Raw genomic sequence first — 14,205 nt, forward strand, 5'->3', positions numbered from 1 at the left:
CAATAAGAAGTTGGCTTGTGTTAAGGTACTGCATTCTAATCTCAGAAATCACCCCGCGGTAATGGCTAAGTGATTAGGGTGCTCAACTAATGAACCCAAGGACGAGGGATCGAATTCTGGCTGCGGCGGCCGCTTTCGACAGACGCGAAAAGCAAGGCACCAATGTACTGCGCAATGCCAGTGCACATTAAAGAACCTAATCCCAAAAAATTCCACTATTAAAAAAAACAAAAAAAAAACAGCCAAGACCATTGCAATTCGAAAGTAAAATCCTCACATCAACACAGATAATTTTGGAAACAGTTCAGCTTCAAACAGTGGGGACTCATAATTTTCGGTAGGGTCATTATGAGCTTAAACCAACTCGCATCAAGATTTGTATACGCAATTTGCCCATAAACGTCTCAGCCGACTAGAAAAAAAACACCCTGAATTAGCAAGAGAATAGGTTTTGACTGAGTTTAATAACTAGATTGAGTTTGAGTATACTGTGGAAATAGTAATATTAAGGATGCCTCAAGAAGCACCCAAATGATGTGAAGAAGCAACACGAGGCTCCAAGCCTTTGCTGAATATTAACTACCTGCAGGGCACAGTATCAGGTGGGCACGTGCACCTGTGGCCTAACTTTTCATTCATGAAATCCACAAGTGCAAACTTAATAAGAACAAAGGGAGTCTGTGACCTGGGTACAGAATATGCCTCAATCCAGTCATGCATCACTTTCTTTTATTTTGAACAAAGTTGTCATGTTGCAGCCGAAATAAATCACTTCCACATTTAGTAGGCATTTTTATTTTTCAATACGATCCTTGCAGGTGGGTTTCCATCGCCTTTGATTTCAACTTCAAAATTGTGTTTGAAGATAGTTATATGAATTGCACCAAGCAAGTCAAATATGCTCTTTTCAGCAAGATCTAACTGCATATGAGAACATTCAATCAATCACAGTGGTCTTGTTAACTGGAATGTGAAAATTACAAGTTCTAGATACAACCTGTAGCATACATGTTCACATCCAAAAAGCACTGTATTGTATTGAGTTTAGTGGCACATAAACGGCTCAGGCTATCATGCGCCAGGAACAAGGTTGTATCTTGAGTTTAGTGGAGTATATGTATTCATTCTACAGTTTAAAACATTTGCTTCCTTGAGAAAGCTAAAAATGCATGACAGACCAACAAGACCATTTTCACCTAAAATCAGTGCTGGATGGAACGGAATGTGCTCATAGTAAAATCTAAAAAAATACTTTTTCCTTTGTGTTTCAAGTCCTGTGCATGAGAATAAAACATGGTTTATGGTAGTTCCTCTCCGCATTCTTGACAAAATGGTTTGTTTTCTTTTCTCAACAAAAAATTATGCGTCAAGTGTGTATGGCCAATGCGGAGTCGGCATAAAATCACTTCTATGAACAGTTCTTGACATGATTTCCATTCCCCCAAAATCGGCTTCACCAACTGCAGTTTGTTATTTACCTCTCTACACCATGATGACTGCCATTTCTCCTTTAGTTTACAGCGCACTAGTGCCATGCAGTCTCTGTATGGAATATTTATGTCCTTGATCTGTTTGTCATGGGCTTGAGCAGCGCAAATGTCTGCTCTCTCATTGCCTCCAATGCCGACATGACTCGGGACCCAACAAAATGTTATGTTATGCCCTTGAGCAGAGGCTGCTGGTATATTATGTAATGTCTCCAAGTAGTGGAGTAACAGCGTTTTTGTGGTGAAGGGCTGTTAAGACACTTTGAGAGTGTGTAAATAATACTGTTTGTGATGTTCCCATTGGCTATTTTTCTTGCTGCCATAGCAAGTGCATAACACTCAGCGATAAAAATGCTCGTGGACACTGAGGTAGTCTTACTATTTTTTCCCCATTTTCCTTGCGCTACTGCACTTCCAGCATGCTTGATCGTCTTGCAGCCATCTGTATAAAACTGTGTGCAGTTTGAGTATTTCTCTTTAAGAGCTAAGAATTCTTGCAAAATATGTTCATGTGGTGTTTGCAGTTTACAAAACTGAGTCAATGTGAAATCACAAACAATGGGGGGGCTGTACCATGGTGGTAGTAGATCGCGCCTTGATTCAATATCAGGGAGGAAGTGTAGTATTCCCAGCTCTTGGCATTTATCTTCGAACACGAGTAGCAAGGGTCTAATTAACTGCGGTCTATTGTTGAACAACATTCTGGAACTGCACTTTGTAACAAGAGGGTAGCAGACATGTTTTGGCAATGAGCGTATTTTGAGGAGATATGAAAATGTAAGCATGGTTCTTCTGTATTCGAGGGAGGGTTCATTTGTTTAAACATAGAGACTGTTTATGGGAGAGGTTCTATATGCACCAGATGCGAGACACAAACCCAGGTTGTGCACAGGGTCCAGCCGTATTAGCAGTGGCGTAGCCAGAAATTTTTTTCGGGGGGTAGGGGGGGGGGGCTGACGTTGCTGCTCAGCCTCTTCAGTATCAAGATACCTGTCGCCAACCTGTCACCTCTCAACTGCGCCATAAATTCTGCATGCCGGGATGCAAAGATTGCACGGAAGAATAGTACCATCCGGGACTTTCATGATCCAGCGAGTATCCTGCACATGAATTGTTTCAGACGAAAATCATTCGTTTAATTTAACAATTGCAGAACTGAAAATTCTTCACAGGCAGTTTTTCAGCCATATACTATTAACATTAGATCGAATACGTAGTGTTCTTGACGGACCCGCGGATGAAATTGTTCTCTGCGCTCTCTCCAGTGTGCTTATAATTTTGATTATAATGCAGCATCTGCACGCTAACAAACTAAAGTGTTACGAACAGACGAGGACTCTCAGCAGATCACTTCAACATAAAAACACCGAACCGAGATTCAGTGCGAACAAGATGCCCGAGAGGGAGAAGACAGGGCGGCGTCAGAAATCGAGTTTGGCCTGTGGAGGCTGCGCACGTGGAGTCACGCTCTCTCCTAGTTTTTTTTTTATTATTTCCCCACGCATTCCATCTCTGCGTGCTTTATCAGCTTATCTAGTAGTATGGCTTGTCTCCTTTGTATGGTCCGATGGATGATTTCAGAAAACTAAATGCACCTTTCACTTTTTTTATTCCCGCAGAAATCTCTTTGAGCGTGAAAAAGACATACTGGAGACAAAGTCCAGATTGATTTCCGGCTCTGGTAGCTTGGAATTGGTTTTTAGCTTCGAATTTGGTTTTTAGACTGATTTCGCTAGTTGAAACATCACTCCTGACAACAATTGCAACGCCTCCAGAGAGCCTTCGTGACTGCTCTCTGTCGCACCGAAAGACTTCATAGTTTTTCATAACATATTTTTGTTGGGATCCTAAGTTTGTCTCCTGTATACATAATGATACTGGGGAAAGTGAGCCTAAAAGGCCTTTTATGTTGCTGTAGTTTTTAAGAAATCCACGACAGTTCCACTGAACGAGGAACGCCACGTTTAACAAGTTATGGTGATTTGATTAGAAAACTTAAGTTCGTGGTTTGTCTGGTCCAGTTATTACGTTTTTCTCTTTTTTTTTTTTTCCTTGGAGAGAGCTATTCTGCCTCTGCAGCAGTGGCGGAGGAGGGGTTGTATCCATTGCCTCTGAGCAGGCAATGGAGGTCCGCGAATGAGACGCGGATGTGGGGGTTTCTGGCTTCTGTTGGGGGGAAGCCATGTGGGCTGCCGCCTGAGAAGCTGGCGGGCCGATTCTACAATGGCAGGACAGCTCTTGCTATTCCTGCCTGGAGCGGGGATGGTCCTGCCCTAGGCTGTGCCTGAGCAGAGGCCAGATCCTGTTGTGGTGTGCCGCCCCCACACTCCACAACATTGGAATAGTTTGGTTTAGAAGTGAAAACGAATGTGCTCTGTGCAACAAGGCAACGCTGACGTGCCTCTTTAAATGTTATATTTTCCTTTCCTTTTATTGTTATTATGTCCTTTTCCATCTTCCAAGAGGGACATGACCGCGAGTATGCGGCGTGTCCACCAGCACAGTTTGCACAGTGTAGTGTGGCATCACACTCCTCGGATTTGTGGTCATTTGAAGCACATTTGGCACACATTTGTCGGCCACGGCAGCTCTGGGAGCCATGACCAAACTTTTGGCAGTTGAAGCAACGCCTAGGGTTCGAGATGTAGGGTCGGATGTCTACTTTGTTATAGCAGACTTCTATGGAGTCAGGGAGCTTGCTGGAATGGAAGGTTAGGACTATGTGGTTTGTCGGCACATCTTGGCTGTCTTTTCCGATTTTGATCCTGTGCACTTCGATTACATTTTGTTCGGAAAGGCCTTCCAGTAGTTCTTCTTCAGTCAGAGACCGAAAGTCCTTCTCTGAGATCACACCTTGAACAGTGTTAGCGATCTGTGGGCAGTGACTTACTGGGATGTCCCCAAATGTGACAAGTTTATGAAGATTTGTATACTGGTTTCTGCTTTGGAGTTCAAGCAGGAGATCCCCGCTGGCCAGTTCGCTTACTTTGTATCTGGGGCCTAGGATGTTTGTCAGGGACTTTGACACTACAAAAGGTGAAATTATTCGGGCATGTTTACCACTGTTTTCACTGTGGATTACATGGTACTTGGGGTAGATTTCTTGTTTTGGGGAAAAGAATTCGGCTGTTACATCGGTCCGCCTTTTTTTAAGACGATTATTTGGTTTTGCTGAGGATGCCATAAAAAAAAGTATGCTGTTCAGCCATGGTGCCACCCACCCACCACGGAGCCCAAAAAGGCGACGGGACAGGAAATTGCAAACAAGTCCTGCCTCCGCCAGCTGTACACCATAACTATAACCTAATATGGGACAACACAGGGCAGTTACTCCACACAAGGTTAACCCTTGCCACCGGGAAGTAAGGAAAAACCAAAAAGAGAGTAGAGGACAGGAGAGTTGTAGGAAAGAAGATAGGAAAGTGAAAGATGGAGGGGAGGACAGGAAGAGGCGACTGCAGATTTTCCTCAGGTGCGTCAGCCCGGAGGTGCAGTCTATGGGAAGCGTGGGCCAAAGTGGTGCGTTGCCTTCGCCGAGGGGCCTTAAAGGTCCAAACACTCTGCCTCAGCTCAACAACCAGGATCCCCTTTTCCCTAGACACGACGATGCCACACACGGCTAAGCGTGGGTGCTCGGGGTCCGTGGTGTTGCACAAAATACACAAACACCTGCTTTAACAGGTGCCCCCTGTTGGGACATCCAAAAAGCAAAGAACTCACCACTATAGACTGATATCTAACGAACCAAGGTAAATACTTCAATAGCATATTCAGTTGGTTACTTCAATACTTCAGTCTGTTCAGCATTTTTAACTTGAAAGAGGACTTCGCTTCAATCACACAAAAAAGGTTCGACCTTTGCACATGGAGCACCGCTGACCTCACAAAAAAGGAAAACAGGTAATGGGCATGTAGCAACAGGTCTCTGACTGGAAATCAACACCAGTGACCGCACAAGGCATGCCCATTTCATGCACTGGTGCTTAGCCAGAAATCCACGAGTTTGTGAACCTGGTGTGCCTCCCAATGTGTGCCCCGGTTTTGATAAGGTGTCATGAACACCATCTCGACGGAATCACTATTCGAGGGCAGGGCCCATGCACTATCTCAAAGTATGAGTGTCGAGCCACCATGCAATGTATCAATGCATTGTGACTGACGCTTTCATCTCCTGTCCTTTTCTACTGCTCCCAATGTTTCATAAAACGTAATTTTCCCAACTTAGATAAGGCAATTTTTAGGCTGCTCAAGTCCACACTTCACAGGATCAACACGACCACAATGGTTATTCCAAATTTTAACCCATAACTGGACTCACATCAAGAGGACTAAATTCATAGGAAAAGGGAACATTATGAACACTGTACATCGTGACAACTTTTGTTGCCACAAAACAATTTTTCAATACTGGTTAATTCCTGGCAGAGTACTATGTGTCAGCACTTACAGTTTACGAAACCAGAGCCTGAAGATATACAGTTCCCAATTCAATGACCAGCTTATAAAACCGAAAATTTCAAAGTCAGGCACCATCCATATATGTGGTAAGCATTTACACAGTTGAAGAATGTTTATTCAAGCCTTTGGCCAGACAATTTAGTGATGCAATTTCTTCAATTGTGCAAGTGCCAAATGTAAAGTGTAAGAAAGTTACCATACGTTGTCAGGTTAACAGAAAATGGAAACTGAATACAATGGGGCCTACATGCCTTAAGACTGCAGGTCTGCATTCCAAAATATCAACATGCAGGACTAAATTACGCAAACTATGGAGTAGTCGCTGGACTGGCAGTAGAGCCTGTCTAGCACGAACCAAGCTACCGATTAAATTTTGTTGCCTTCAATTTAATGGTTTTTATTTATGCAGGGTCTGGCATTTTTGGTCGCAACACAGTTGTTTGAAGAGTGAATTTATCACACATCTCTTATGCTCCTGTTACATGGACACTTCCAAAGGCCTTTGAGATTCTCAATCATCACTGCATTCAAAGAATGCGCTGCTGCTCCACGACAAACTCAACTGCCACCGAGACATTTCACCATCTAACAGCAAAGCAGTGTAGTGCCACCATATGCACACCAATAATTTTTGCTGGCATGCAAGCATTCAGCCTGCAAGATTCACTTGCAAGGGTTAGAAACAATATTTATTTGCTACGCTAATGATAATCATTCTTGAAATCAATTCCCCTGTTTTGAAGAAGCTTTATAGCACTCGAGTACTTTTAGGAACCTGGTGTCTTGTTTTTGAATCAGTGGCAATAATAGCACAGTGCTTGCTGTGAAATTTTTAAGTCCAACCTGTTTTTTTTTTTTTTTCCCCGCAGCAAAATAAGGTGAATATTCTAAGTACCATAATTTTACTGCTCCAATTTCATTCATCAGTGCACTGCTATGAGCACTTCAGATCCGAGAGTGCATGCTGCCATCGTTCGAAGGCCTCCTGACTCTATGGCTACTGAGACTGCCCGAGTAGCAGTGCACGAAGGCTTTAGAGTCAACAGACCCATCAGTTTGAGGGCCGTACAAGGGTATTAAACAGTCCTCTTTGTTTGAAAAAAGAAAAAAAAAAAAAAAAAAACAATTTTAAAACAGCATTAAGCAAACAAACTGTGGCATTGCAAGAATATGTGCTTCATATGAAGTAGGGATGTCACTATTACTGGCACTGTTGTGACCAAACTAGCAACCAAGTGGCAAACCAGCCAACAAGCGAAATAACAGCAGAATTCGCACTCACAAGTAAACAGTATTATCAATGCGTGCAAGAAAACTGACTTTAAAAACATATTTCCATAGAAACAATACTTTCACAGGTGCAAAGAAGGGCAAAAGAACGGAGGACGATCAAAAGCTACAAACCCAAAGTTAACAAAAGTCACAATCATACAAGTTAAAACAGCATTTCGCTATTCACTGCGACTAAAATATCAGTATCCGAGCACATGAGCATAATATGGTGTGACTACAGGCTGCCTATGTTCGTGCAAGAATGCGGAGTAATGCACATGCACTAAGGTTTCCAGGTCGGTAGAAGTATGCGAGAAGCACAGATGAGACAATTCGTGGCGCACTTATAATTTAGAGAAGTAACGGCTAAAGAACGAATGACAAGCATATGACAAGCGCTGGACCAGTAATGGCTGATCCAGACCATTCGTTCAGTAACAAGTACCCAATAGAAACTGTGCACCAACGTTCCGTTACGTGGTAATTTTGCTTACAAAATGAATCTCGCAAGTACCGCAGATATTAATGCAGGTAGGCGGATCAAAGTCGCATTAAAGAAGCTCAAAAGGAACACTCATGGCACCGGCCATGCTATTATCAGCAGTTTAAAGTGAACTATGATGCCCTGGGTTACAGAAATTCACACGTTACAAATTTACGTAAACTATTACCTTCCCAGCGAAGTAAAATGGTAGGTGTTACACTGGGCAAAGATAAAAAAAACGAAGGAAGTAAGCGGGAGCTCGCACGCCGGCGCGAACGCTGTCAATGCTCATCATATATGCCGACAACCGGCAATGTAACAAGAAAAAAAAAGTCACAGTAGTTTCGCAGCAGTCAGTAGAAGGCAGGTAGGTTCCACACTGTCGAATTTAATTAAATATCGGACAATGTGCTCGAGAATAGGCCTCTAACTAAAGGGACGTACGGCTGGTTGCGAATGATGTTACGCAGCTACATGGCTGGCGTTGCATTATACAGAGGCTGAAATTACACCGTAACTTGGGGCCTTGCAGATTACTTTCAAATCTATAATCGTAAATGTGTCATTCTCATTAATACGTAATTTATAGTAAGCGGTCGGGAATAAGAGAGCGTATTGCTGATTTTAGTGGGCTGTCGACATTAAAGCTCTGGTGGCTTTTTTTTTTTTTTTTTCTTTATTGAAAAGATGAAAGCCAGCTTGGCTAAAGCTTGGTTAGTAAGTAACCTTTCGTGAGCTACAATTAATATGTTTACGATGAGAGAGAAAAAAAAAACAGAGGGGGGGAGGGGAAGGGGGGGGGGGGGGGGGTTGCAAGATCGACAGAACTTTAGTCCACTCCCACAGTGCGGAAGAAGGCAAGTGCCCTTCAACCGCCTAGCACTTAACTAAGGAAGTGGTGCCACACGCGAACACTGCAACCCTGTAAGGGATCATCAAAGCTGCAAAATATAAGAATGCAAGTAAAGGGTTTCGCCCGTTTCGGCGTTAAGACGACACGCAAGAAATGAACTACTTCCATGCGATCAAAAAATTGTAAAAGCGCTCGTTAAACAATCAAACAATTGCCCTAAGACGCGGTCCATACATTACTGTATCTGCGAAACAGAAGATGAACTAAAATTTTAAGAATTGCACAGCAGACGCTGGCCGTCAATATGGCCCCCGCATGTCGCCAAACTTGTTCGAAAACCGTACTTGAGCTGTGTAAGTACCTTTGAAGTGGAGCTCGGAGTCAGGCTCCAGCTGTAGAACTTGCTTGCTCATGATCTCCTGTGCTCTGCGATGGACCTAGACAACGAAATGCGTCTCGATATGTCTATTTATCCTTGTTTCTTCGGCCCAATAGGCCTAGATCATCCGACCGTCAGCGTCCGATATATGAACATAAGCGCATGCGTCGAGAAGGAAAATTTCAGCGCAATCCGGGACACGTTACGAAAAAGATTGAGCGGCTGGTTGTTTGGTAGCGCTAGCAGCGCTAGTAGCGATCGCGACAGGCAGCGCACAATTGGTCGATATATTTAAATTCAAAAATTATTTTCTAAATAAAATAACCGTGAATACAACTTTTTCATAAACTAAAATAGGTATATTATTATTTTAGTAAACTTTGCTTAATAACATTACTACGCCAGCGATGCGTGCCTTTGCGGTTTTTCTTGCAGCACGTTGTCGACGTTGTTAGTTTACTGCGTTTACCTTGCGTTTTGGTAACCTGCGTTTGTCGAACGTCCGGCGTTTATGTAACCTGACACATCGCAAGTTCTTTCCCACATAGTGACGCTGCCGGATTATATATTTTCAAAGCGGCTGCGCTTTTCAGGTAAGCTCGCAAGCTAGTTTGGCGTTGTGGGGAGGGCTGTGTGGCTCTATTGTCTTATTCCATGGGAGCGTCGATGCGCAGCTATCATTTCTCGTTTTGTTTAATGCACCGATTGCAAGGTTTTACTTGAACGCATGATCATGCGCAATAACAAGATGCGTTCTTTTCGGCTTGTCACACTTTTTGTTATCACCTTAGTTGCCCACAATGAAAAAAAAAAAAAACAAGGTAGAAACAAACTTTCTGTAACGTTTCTCTCGAGCGAGTGTCCTCTTTTGTGTGCAGCGCATGCAGAAGAAAGTGTTTGCTGGTAGTAGTTTTCTTCGCAATTTTTTATCGGACTTTGTGCAGCAATTAGGCTGTCTCTGTCCTGGTAACCCTGATCATTTGAATGTAGTGCTGTGTTCTAAAAGGCTTTGTAGTGACATAAGATGCGGCGCTCTACCTGCGAGGGTGTGTGAGGGATCTCCGAGAAGAAATAGCAAAGAAAGCAAAAAGGAACAGTTGCGAAAAATCGCGGGCTCGGGGGATATAACAAATATCAAGTTATTCGAGGAATCTGAAAAGGCGCAATGGTACCAGGCTTGATAAGTAAGGTGCAGTATGAAAAATGGTAGAGGCAAATAAAAGAAGCCCGTGTGCTGTGCGATGTTAGTGCGCATTAAAGAACCCCAGGTGGTCGAAATTTCCGGAGACCTCCACTACGGCGTCTCATAGCCCGAGTTGCTTTTGGACATTAAACCCCACAAATCAAACCAAAAAGAAGCGCTGGGCTCTATTAAGGTGGTACTTTGGGCTTGTTGGTAACACATGTTAACAAAAATAGCGCAGAGACAGGACAAGGAATAAGCAAGAACACATACGAGCGCTAACTTTCAACAGTTTATTACGGAACCCAGGGCAGTAAATATACACGGTGTGGCAATGCATTGTGCAGACACAGTACGCAGACAGGAGGATCAACAATTATCAATGGTTTCTCAAATAATTTTCTTTTTTGCGATAAACCTACAGATGGTTTTGCAATACACATGTCACCTAGGCTATCTATGGCTTCAGCTTCGATCATTTCGCGGGTGAGTTTGCTAGGGCTTTTCGTGATGACCTTGCATGCCTCAAAGACAGGTTCACAATCTACACAGTGTCTGCAGTGCATATCAAGAAAGCCACCTCTTTTTTCTTTAACATTGTAGCGATGTTAACGAAGGCGTTCAGGCGTCCGCTCTGACCAATATATTTCCGCATGTGAATGGAATGTTATACACAATTGATTCCTTACATTCAACGAACTTTTTCATATGCTTTGTAGTACAACCGTCCTTTTTTGCAGGGCCAGGCCTTGTGAATTTGCAGAGTTTCTGCAGCTTTTCAGGAGCTGAAAAAACGACTTTTACATTGGCCCTTTGTCCAATCTTTTTCAAGCGATGGGACAAGCTGTGAATGTATGGAATAATAGCAAGTGTTTGCTTATTTGCGGAAAGAGGAGGTGGAACATCTAGAGGTGAACAGACCTGCCTTAAAAGGATTTCAGAGATACTTGTAAGGACATGCATGGGAAACCCGGCATCAGTTAGCCTCTGTACTTGTTCAGCAAAACTTGCTGCCATTAGCTGAGGGCAGGACTTATTAATGGCATTGGAGAGGCATAATTTTGCAATTCCCCTCTTGACAAGTTTACAGTGTGCAGAATCATACGGGAGCAGTGGCTTATTGGCGCGTGGCTGATATTTCCAGTAAATCTGATCGTCCTGAAATAAAAGGTTGATGTTAAGGAACCAGATACTGCCTTCTGATGGCAACTCATGCGTAATAACTTGATATGCACTGCAGACACTGTGTAGATTGTGAACCTGTCTTTGAGGCATGCAAGGTAATCACGAAAAATCCTAGCAAACTCACCCGCGAAATCATCGAAGCTGAAGCCATAGATAGCCTAGGTGACGTGTATTGCAAAACTGTCTGTAGGTTTATCGCAAGAAGAACTTAATTATCTGAGAAACCATTGATAATTGTTGGTCCTCCTGTCTGCGTAATGCATTGCCACGCCGTGTATATTTACTGCCCTGGGTTCCGTAATGAACTGTTGGAAGTTAGCGCTCGTGTGTGTTCTTGCTTGTTCCTGGTCCTGTCTCTGCATTATTTTTTTTGACAAGTGCTGGGTGGCAAAGAGTTTCAGGTACTCGTACCAGTGCAGTATTGATACAACATGGAGGAGAATAACTAGATAGCTTGCAAATAGATACAAATGTTATGGGGAAGAAAACGATAGAAAAACTACCTTGCAACAAAAGTGATCCGCAGAAAATATCCACTGGCGAAAGAAAATGCTGGACAAACTTATGCTGGATGAGCCTATGCGTTCTGTGCAATTCTTCCTTGCTCTCTTTTCCTGGTGCCATCTGTGCTGTTTATGTGTGTGGTGTTGGTGAGACTACGAGCGTAGCGGTGGCGTGAGAAGTGTTTGTGCTTGGCGTCCTCTGTGGCGCCTCCGTAACCACGTAGCTACAACAAAAAAAATGAAGGGGGACCCAATGTGTCATTATACCCTCAGATAATCCACCTTTTACTGCACAGCTGCCTTATCCTTTTAATTAGAGAACATTCTAAAATGTTTTAATTAGAGCGCGAGAGAGACAACAGCATTGCTATAGAATACAGTATGCTGGCAGCATCACTGTTCATATGCCGTATGCACCCTGGCTTCTTGTTTTCTAGGTGTCCCTAAGACAGGCTAGTTAGTTCTGCTGGAGAAAGATGACAAATAATCCTCTTTTATGAACTTAGAGTACTGCTTTCTGAAGGGATGATGATGATAAGCTCTTTATTTAATCACAAAATAGGGGAACCAGCCTAAAGACTGGTTGCACTGCTTTGGAGGAGGTCAGCAGGGATCCCTCTGGACTCTGCGGCCTCCAGTATGCGCAAAATGAGCTGGTGCTGCTGGGTGAACTCGGTGGTATGCAGGAGGGACTCCCACGCATCTACTGTAGCTGAATTGTCTTCGATGTGTCGTGTACATGTCCACATCATGTGAATGAATGTGGCCGGTTGTGAGCAGTGTTTGCACGTTGCTATATAGCCATGAGTTTGGAAAGGTTCCTCCTGTTTGTATTTTGTGCTAATGGACGGCCTTGTGCCGGGGTAGTTCCTGGTGTGCTGGGGGGTATAGACACCGTTCGAGCTGATAATGCTAGAGGATGTCCGTGTACATAACAAGGCGTGAATGAGTGCCTTGGGGAGTGTCACAGGCTGCGGAGGGTGCTCCGCCCGGTAGTTGAGTTCTCAGGCTAGAGCATCCGCTGAACGCCTCATGGGCTGGGGTCCGTATGAGAAGACGAGGTGTAGACTGTAAGGGGAGAGATCAGAGGATATTGTGTGCCTGTTGGGATATGTGACCTGCATCGAAGTTACGAATTGCTTGTTGAGAATCAGGAGACACAATCTCCCCAGTACTATTCACAGCTTGCTTAGAAGACGTATTCAGAGACTTGGAATGGGAGCAGTTAGGGATAAGGGTAGATGGAGAATACCTCAGTAATCTGCGATTTGCTGATGACATTGCCTTGCTAAGCAACTCGGGGGATGAACTGCAAATAATGATTCGTGACCTAGACATTAAAAGTAGAAAGGTAGGCTTGAAAATCAATATGCAGAAGACTAAGGTAATGTTCAACAGCCTCGGAAAGGAACAGCAGTTTACATTAGGTAGCGAAGTACTGGAAGTAGTAGGCGAATATGTCTACTTAGGACAGGTAGTAACCGCAGATCCGGACCATGAAAAGGAAATAACAAGAAGAATAAGATTGGAATGAAGCGCATTTGGAAAGCACTCACAGATTATGACTAGCAGCTTACCGGTATCGCTAAAGAGGAAAGTATATAACAGTTGCATCTTACCTGTACTCACCTATGGGGCTGAAACGTGGAGGCTAACCAAGAGAGTTCTACTTAAGTTGAGGACAACTCAGAGGGCTATGGAATGAAAAATGGTAGGGGCAACATTAAGAGATAGGAAGCGTGCAGAGTGGGTCAGAGAAATAACTCAGGTTACCGACATTCTAGTGGAAATTAAGAAGAAGAAATGGGCATGGGCAGGACATGTAGTGTGAAGAGAGGATAACCGATGGTCGCTTAGGGTAACAAACTGGATTCCAAGGGAAGGAAAGCGTAGCAGGGGGCGGCAGAAAGTTAGGTGGGCGGATGAGGTTAAGAAGTTCGCAGGGGTCAAGTGGATGCAGCTAGCACAGAACCGGGTTAAGTGGAGAAATGTGGGAGAGGCCTTCGCCCCGCCGTGGGTATAGTCAAGCTGATGATGATGATGTTGAGAATCGCTAACAACTACTTTGGTGGAGGGGTCAGTCAGAGCTAACGCGATTGCAACCTCTTCTGCGGTGGAGGACGCTGCAAGCATTGTGCTAGTTTCAGTGCGGTGCCAATGCAACTGCAACCATAGCGGGTCGAAGGGGGTGATGAGAGACATCGGTGTATGTAACGTCGGGCCAACCGGTAAAACGTTTCTGGAGTTGCCGGGCTCGGTCGGCTCTGCGCTGTGTATGATACTCTGGATGCATACGTTTGGGAAACTGAGGTATACGAAGACTGAATCTCTGCTCATGCGGGAGGTATATATGTAGAAGTCGCCCTCAGAGGGGTGATTTCTACCTGGCGCAGCATAGCGC

The 14,205-nt window shown here is 44.0% G+C and overlaps 2 protein-coding genes across 3 annotated transcripts in view; one reads left to right on the forward strand and one right to left on the reverse strand.

Moving 5' to 3' along the window:
• The window catches only part of Vap33 (VAMP-associated protein 33kDa), a 51,858-nt gene extending 42,703 nt beyond the window's left edge, over positions 1-9,155 (reverse strand). For both annotated transcript variants that reach the window (XM_084589755.1, XM_084589754.1), the window contains exon 1: positions 8,916-9,155. In XM_084589755.1, the coding sequence (XP_084445881.1) occupies positions 8,916-8,967 (52 nt within the window). In that variant the 5' untranslated portion in view covers positions 8,968-9,155. The remainder of the gene's footprint in view (positions 1-8,915) is intronic.
• A 191-nt stretch (positions 9,156-9,346) lies between these two features.
• The window catches only part of LOC146205064 (uncharacterized), a 120,698-nt gene continuing 115,839 nt past the window's right edge, over positions 9,347-14,205 (forward strand). Inside the window, exon 1 of the mRNA XM_084589749.1 lies at positions 9,347-9,526. The gene's annotated coding sequence lies outside the window, so the exon portion shown is untranslated. The remainder of the gene's footprint in view (positions 9,527-14,205) is intronic.

The sequence above is a fragment of the Amblyomma maculatum genome, chromosome 1 (assembly GCF_055883805.1).
Source record: "Amblyomma maculatum isolate TAMU_Amacu chromosome 1, ASM5588380v1, whole genome shotgun sequence".
Classification (NCBI taxonomy): Eukaryota; Metazoa; Arthropoda; class Arachnida; order Ixodida; family Ixodidae; genus Amblyomma; species Amblyomma maculatum.